The sequence below is a fragment of the Arachis ipaensis genome, chromosome B8 (genome assembly GCF_059453495.1).
Source record: "Arachis ipaensis isolate K30076 ecotype BB chromosome B8, ASM5945349v1, whole genome shotgun sequence".
In the NCBI taxonomy this organism is placed as follows: domain Eukaryota; kingdom Viridiplantae; phylum Streptophyta; class Magnoliopsida; order Fabales; family Fabaceae; genus Arachis; species Arachis ipaensis.
Window position 1 is genome coordinate 28,518,349 of NC_142443.1, and position 8,246 is coordinate 28,526,594.

Below are 8,246 nucleotides of genomic sequence, written 5' to 3' on the forward strand. Positions count from 1 at the left end.
AATGGATGGCAAGTGAAGAGGGTCACATCTGCACGTGGTTGCTGATTCCTATAGTTAATAAACTAGACTGCAAATAAAATTTCCCACTAAAACCGTTGAGTCTTTCACCACCTAGCTGTTGCTAGCTGTCTTTAACTCTAATCCTCTTCCCCCATGTGACCCACCTCTCTGTCTCCCAAAAAACCTCTCTCAACACCAAGCATATTCATACATTAACATTAACATTATACCCCCCTTCAAAATCTAAGCAAACATAAAATAGTGGGAATATAACCTTTAGCTTAGCTTAGCTTATAGTATTATTGTATGGAGCATCAGCATACGAATATGAATAAAAACACCCACACTACCCATCATCATGAGTTTGTGCATATGACACAATAATCCCCATTGCCTCATCATCATCATCATCCCTTTAATATCTCTTTCTCTCTCTCTCTTCACTCTCTCCCACACACACACACCCACAAAGATACATAACTGGTTTTTGAGAGCCCCAAGAACTAACAAGATTTGCGGTTGTGTTGAGTACTAGTCGTGTTATTAATTAGTTAGTTAGGTTTGTTGGGATCATTGTTCTTTCTCTTTCCATTTTCCCAACAGACTAACACACAAACACAAACACAAACAAACTCCATTGACACGTTAACACAAACACCTAGAAGCTAAGCTAAACACATATAACAGTATACATACAGAAAAACAGTCAAATGGCACAGTTGCCTCCTAAAATACCAATAATACCCCAGAATTGGACGCCTTTTCACCTCCAAAGGGCACCACAACCACTATCAAATTCCACAATGTCAAGTTTCATCCCAAATTCAAATGCAACGGCAACGTCTAATAACAATTCTGCATCTTCAGTTCAACCACAGCAATTGTTGTCGTCATCGACAACGTCTTGGGTTGACGAGTTCCTCGACTTCTCGTCATCGCGGCGGGGCGCGCACCGCCGCTCCGCAAGCGACTCCGTGGCGTTCTTGGAGTCTCCCATGTTCTTTGACAGGCTGGACGATGACCAGCTCATGTCAATGTTCTCCGACGACGTTGCAGCTGTGGCGATGCAGCATCCGCCGCCGCTGTCGTCCGCATCCGATCCGTCATCGCCGTCGTCGGACCAGACGAGTAACAACGATGAGAAGCCAGCGGCAATGGCGCTGGACATTGCACCACCATTATTAATGCACGAACATAACGATAATCACGTGATGAAGCTTAAGAATGAAGCGGTTGAGGAGGAAAGCTTCGGCAAAAATGAGGAGGGGGCGGCCCCGTCCTCCTCTGCCACCGGCACCATTGAAACCATCGTTGATCCAAAGAGAGTCAAAAGGTAATTCTTCACTAACTCTATGTGGTACTACTTGTGTTTTTCTTCTTTCTTAAAAAAACAACTTGCCAGAAGTAAATGAATTATTAAATACCAATTTATTTAATGTACTTGTAAGTTGTAATGTAAAATATTTTATATAAATATTAAATCATATTTATTATTTTAAATTATATTTATACAATAAATATAAAAAATAATAAATTATTTTTGTTGATATAATATTATATAGTTACATATACATATAAAATTATTTTATGTTGATAATAATTAAAATTAAATTTTAAAAAATTATAATTTACTCATTCTTTTAATAAATACTTTTATTTTGTATCAATTTTTTTTTACGTGCAAGAAAAATAAATTATTAACCTTTTATGTAAAATTAGTATAAAATTTTTGTTGATGTTAATATTTAGTTGTCATATGCTATGCAGAGAATAATAGATACGGAGAATAAACATTTTTTTGTCACCACGTGATAATATTTAGTTGGATATAATTTTTACACAAATGATAAGTAGAAATTAAATTTGAAAAAATATAGTCTATTTTCTTTCATAAGTTTACTAGTCTAGTCTGTCTGTTAGGTTGAAATTGTAGTAATATTGAGAACTACTTACCATTTTTTCATAGTTGTGAAATTGGAAGCTCTCAATTTTCTATTACCATTTTTTCTTTTTGTATATTGTAGTTTTTACTACTCATGTATGCACATGTATTCAACGAATTGTTTTTTATTTTAAAATAAATTCATTTAATTTGTAACACTGTTTACATTAACTCTTTTATATATACAATCAAATAAAATTAGATATATTAATATAAAAAAATTATTTTGTTCATTAGTTGTATTTGTATGATATTTCAATTTATATTTATAAATTCTATCCATCATTAAAAATATTTGACATAATAAACCCTTTTTAAAAATATTTTAATTATAATAGGTATATAATAGAAACATACTATTAGAAATAGTGTAAATAAAGTCCTTACCCAAAAATAGAAAAAGAAACGAAACTGTTTGGATACAGCTGTATTTGGATCTAACAGAATTAATCTTACAAACAGATTTAAATGGGTGGTTGAGTAGAAGTTAATTATGTCCATCAAATATTCAATCTCATGTACATTATCTCTAATAATCTATCTCATGTGTAATTATTTTTATTTTTGTATATGGATATTAGAATTTTGGCTAATCGGCAATCAGCTCAGAGGTCAAGGGTGAGAAAGCTACAATACATTTCTGAACTTGAAAGGAGTGTAACAACATTGCAGGTGAAAATACTACATATATATGTCAACCTAACTTTCATTTTCACACATTATTATTTTATCATTCAATAATAAATTAAATAATATTTGTGAAAAAAATGAAGACGGAGGTATCAGCATTGTCACCAAGGGTAGCATTTTTGGACCACCAACGTTTGATTCTTAATGTCGACAATAGTGCATTGAAGCAACGCATTGCTGCTTTGGCTCAAGACAAGATTTTCAAAGACGGTAATAACACTATTTTTACTCCCAACTATTGCTTTATTTCTTTTCACATATTAAAAAACCAATATACTTAAATACAAAATAAATTTAAATATATTATTTTTTTAAGTACTTCAGCTTTTGTTCTCGATAAATAATTATTCACAAATTCAAGATAATAAAGTTCACAAGATGCAGTGCATGGAGCGTGATATAAATGTGCATCGTGTGAAATGCATGGTTATTACATGTGAACTTCCTTAGCTGTAGTTAGTAGAAGGATAAATAATCGGGTATGACAATAAATTTAAGTCAACAATGAGATATATGAATTTTAAATATATATATATATAATTTTTGGAGTTCAAATCTGTGATTTTTAAACTTCTGGATATATAAAATTGTTGTTTGCTTTCCTATACAAAACCAATTGATTGATTAAATTATACTTGATTTCTTTAAGAATATATATATATATATATTACACAAGAACTCAAATTTCTCATGCTTGCACTTTTTTATTTATTATCAAATTTATAAGAAAAATTACTGTCGGAATTTACAAAAAGTATATAAGGACATTGAATGTTACATAATTTAAATATAGGAAAAAATTAATATATATTTACAAATAAAAGACGGTTGAATATAGTGTAATATCACCTAATTACAGAAGGAACTACTAGTGTAATTTAACCCTAATTAAGTTTCCCTATAATTTCTTTTTCTTTGAAATACTGAAAATAAATCAATAAACGATGATAAAATAAGCTATCTAAGAATTTCATATTGTTGATTTTCATGAAAGTTGTTAATTTCGCATCTAGATTTTAAGATCTCATCACATGGAGCACAAAAGCATATTTTTGAAACATGATAGAATCAAGTTCTTTTATTCTATCTTAATTAAGCAGGGATTAGTCATCTTTTGGAACATGGATATAATTAACATAGTAGTGGCTAACATATATATAAATTTGATTATGAATCTTCTCAGCTCATCAAGAAGCACTGAAGAAGGAAATAGAAAGACTTAGACAAATCTATCACCAGCAGCAGAACAACAACAACAACAATAATGGCCATTCATCTCTTCATACTCCAACCATGGCATGTAATAATAATATTAATAATGACAATAATAAGGAACAGCTCCTAAGTTGAAGAGAAGAAGATAGAGACAAAGAATGGTGCTAGCAGCTATTATGGATGATGTGTATCTAACTTGAAACTTTCACGTGATGTGTTTCTTCTCCCATCAATGTTTATGTGGGCCTGCTGACATGGTTATGGAGCTTGGAGGGTAGGAAATTGACAAGGTGGATCTTGCTTAAAATGGATCATTGTCCAAGTTTTTTTTTTCTTTTTAGTTTGGGATTGGTTTGGAATTTTTAATATTTATTAATTTCTTATTTTACAACTTTTTTATTTAAAACAAGAATTATTCTCAATGATTTTTTTGGGGGGTGTGGAATAATTAAGGGGGACAAAGGATGGTGGGATTGTATTGGGATGTGCATGGGAAGGTATCAGAGAATTTTTTTTTTTATTATTTGGGGAATTGAAGGGGGTGTCTGTCTTATTGATGTACTTTTTTTTTTCCTTGTTTTTTTTCTTTTCTTAGGCCTAATTATATGTTATTTTACATTTCCTCTTGTTATTTTTTTAGTTTTTGGACAATTTGTACAAAATGTTATTGTGTGAAACATTAATTAATTCTCTCCTTTACTAATCGAACTTATTGACTTGATGTTTTATGCATAGCAGACAAAATTATATTATCAATTTTCTAGAAGCATATAAATGATGATGCTAGGTATGTAAACAAAGACTACTATATATACATAAAAATGCAAATCAAATTCATTTATGTTGATTGTTATTTTAATTCTGTCATTTACTTCCATACTTATTTTTGAAAAGAACAAAAAACAAAATTCACAAATTACAATATATATATATATATATATATATATAAACAACTTGTGTACTCCACTACTTATCCTCGTATTGATTTTTTAGTAACTATGGTTGTTAGGCTAATTCCAAGAACTTCAATGGGGCCAAGACCAAGATGCCTCCATAGACCCCAAAGCTCATCACTTCCAATCCAATCAAATTGTAGGGGCAAATGGTGGGCAATGATTTCTTTTATCCATTTAGGTAAAAGCTAAGAGACTTATAAGAGTCAAACCACGTCCAAGGTAACTCGAATTCGTTGGTTTTGATTTAATGGTTTCGATGCACTGTATTTTGATACACGAACAAATAAATCGAGCACATTACAAATTTTTATAATACTCATAACATCTTCTAAGCCATTTATAATAATTACAAAAAATGCTTACAATAAAAAATTTAAAACTTTATAAAAATGTTTAATTTAAAATTTTAGTTATAGTCGTTAGAAAATGAATAATTACCATAAGAATTTTTAAAAATTATAACAATATGTAAATATAAATATTGGTACAAAAAATAAATTTTTGTCGACAAAATGGCGTTTCGACTGCCAATGATTTCGACTACAGAAGAAGTGTGTCGACTACAGAAATAGAGACAAGTAAACTGAAGTCGAAGAAAGATAGTAGAAAGAGCGTCGAAATCAGAAGGTAGTTATTACCTATCCTTGGGCATCAAAGCTTGCTATTCAAGATCTTCAGGCTAAGTGGAGAACATGGGTACGAAATTTGAAGAGCAAGTTGAAGGAACATGGAACTTGGAGATCAAAGAAGATGTGGATGTCGAAATTTGGGGATAAGATTCTTCGTGATTAAGACAAGATCATGACTGAGAAAAAAGAGGAAGTAAGATAGTGGACAACATGCTCCATGGTAAGTTCATCTTTTGGTCTATAAATAGTAGAAATTTAGAAGAAAAATTATGGGACTTCAACTAACAACACTAGATCATCACGCAAACTCATAAAATTTTCAATCACAACGACGCAACGGAAAAATGGAGTGGAAGTGCATATGAGTATTAGAAGTCAACTTTTAATTTGCTTCCTTTTGTTTGTTTGATTCATTTTCTTTCATTTTCTTTGAATTTTGTTATTATTTTACTTTGATTAATATTTTTACAATTTCATTATCTTCTTTACTTAATTATTTATTCCTTAATGTTGTTTGTTTTCATAAGTTTGTCACTAGTGATTTCGACATAAATTGCTTTGACACCATAATTAAGTAATTTTCAGGTCGAGTTCACTTTTTTTTAGAGGAGTTGTATCTGCTCCCAATACTCGAGATCTTGATACAAATTCGATTTGACATACTATTAAAATATACCAAAAATCAAGTGAAACAAATTGGCACGCCTAGTGAAACCCTGAATTAAATTTGTGCCAAGCTTCGTATGCAATTATGGAGTGGTAAATTAATCATGACGGGTAGAGCTTCAACTTCAACGGATACGTCAAATAGTGACAGTGAAAATTTCAATAGGAGCCCGGAAGTAGAGGCATTCCCTTTGACCAGTCTTTCGAGCTAACGGTCAACAGAAGGTATTCCAACGGACATATTCGTCACATGGCCTCAATATGGACTACCTTGATGCGAATTTTGAAAATTACAAACTAATAAGAAAGTACACCGGATCGTACCAAGTAATATCTTAGGTGAGTGAGGGTCAATTTCACAAAGATTAATGGATCAAGCAACAATGATTGAGTGATTAAACTAGTCAGACAAACAAAAAAAATAGTTTGGTTCAAATTTGTTTTAAATAGTAATTCAGAGAATTTGAGAAAATAAACAGTAAATTTTTTCTCCATCCCCATTTTCACAGAAAAAATTTCCATCTTTACATCTCTATTTGGAGCAGTCTTTGTAGGAATTCTTGCACTTTCGAGAGTTTTACCATCTCTAACATTTATAAAATATTATATTCCATTTGATTTCTTAATGTCATTTACCCTAAAATAAATAAATAATAAGTTACATAAAATTTAATTTGGTTATCCTACAAGAGGTTCAAGTGTTCAACAGTTCAAGAGTATTAACAAATGCCTCAATCACTACCCATGCATGCATCTAGGTATTCCTTTTTCTAGTACTAGGTATTCCTTTTTCTAGTACTTGGGACTTGTTAAGGTTGTATGTGTGAAAATTGTAATGAATTAGGTTCATATTAGAAAAAATAAAAAGAAGTATAAAGTGAGAGACTTATTAATTTAGTTTTTTAAAATTTTGAGTTAGATGTGATATTTTTTTATTTTTTATTTTTTTCTTAGTTCTTTCTTAAAATTTTTTTGGTGATCTATAACTTTTAACAAATAGTATCAAAATCAATGATAGATCGATTTTGTGATTAAAGAATATTCAAAGTAAATTTTTTAGATAATTACAGGTTTCTACTTAGTTTTCAAATAATAGAAGTTAACAAATATGGTGAAGTTAGGTTGAATTTATGGAAGGAACTAAAAATTATTTTGTAATAAAAAGAGAATTAAAATAAAAATTTTAAAAGAGACTAATAATATAAATTATTTTGGAAGGCCATTGCTTACCTTGGGGTTATTGAAACTCCGCCCATGTTAACAAGGTTATCTGACCTGTCTGTAAGTTTCATTTATTTTTTAAATATTTATTAGCATTTAATTTTAATATACTATTAATATAAAATTATTTTACATGTGTATTCAATCACATAATGTCATATTAATAAAAATAATTATTTTTGCATTGACCGTATAAATGATCATTCAAAAAAATGGTTGTGATTATACGACTATTGTAAAACGTTTTACTTTGTTAGTACATCAAAATTAAATTTTATTTTTAAATGACTTTAATACTATTTTTTAAAGTCAATTATTAATTAAAATTATTTTTTTTTCATTTTTTATTTTTTATTCTCCAAAACCTTCGTTTCCTCAACACCCCAAACCACGCCATCACTACCACTAACAACAACCAACTTCGTTTACGCATAGTTACATATATGGTTTTGGAAAGTTTAAGAACCAAGGTAATACTTATTTTATTGCTAATAATTGATCTTGAACAAGCTTGTTATATGGATTCCAGCCAGCAAGGCACAGCTGGATTTGACATTCTCTTATTGGGATTCAACTCTTCAAGAAAATTAATAACCTTTCTCGTGTTAAACAGCAGCTTGTAGTGTAAGAAACAACATATTTAATACTACCTCTCATTGGAATTCATGTTTAGCATGAGTTAATGAGTCGATCTACCTGAGTTTAAGTTTGATTCACTAACATATAATTAAGCACAAATCTTAAACTTACGTTCAGCTCAAAAGTTTATTAATTCAATTTTTGTTCACAAACCTACTTCAGTTGTATCATACATATTTTAGATTAATTGATGTAACATAAAAAAAAAATTTGTTTCTCGAAATGTCATATTCTATGAAAATCTTCTTTCTTAAATTCTGCAGCAATTGAGAACATAAATTTTAATTT

General features: G+C 30.1%; 1 protein-coding gene across 1 annotated transcript; it reads left to right on the forward strand.

The window, feature by feature from the left end:
* Positions 1–352: 352 nt before the first annotated feature.
* Positions 353–4,567, forward strand: LOC107610805 (basic leucine zipper 34). The gene is made up of 4 exons (XM_088496936.1): positions 353–1,333; positions 2,524–2,614; positions 2,716–2,842; positions 3,816–4,567. Exons 1-4 carry the CDS (start codon positions 711–713, stop codon positions 3,980–3,982), a joined length of 1,008 nt encoding a protein of 335 aa, XP_088353062.1. The 5' UTR covers positions 353–710; the 3' UTR covers positions 3,983–4,567.
* Positions 4,568–8,246: the final 3,679 nt, after the last annotated feature.

What these genes read in the sequence shown, in the direction of transcription:
- LOC107610805 (XM_088496936.1), top strand. Translation starts at nt 711, where the DNA reads ATGGCACAGTTGCCTCCTAAAATACCAATAATACCCCAGAATTGGACG. An exon ending in GATCCAAAGAGAGTCAAAAG is followed by an intron (nt 1,334 to 2,523) that starts GTAATTCTTCAC and finishes TATGGATATTAG; the next exon opens with AATTTTGGCTAATCGGCAAT. An exon ending in AGACAAGATTTTCAAAGACG is followed by an intron (nt 2,843 to 3,815) that starts GTAATAACACTA and finishes GAATCTTCTCAG; the next exon opens with CTCATCAAGAAGCACTGAAG.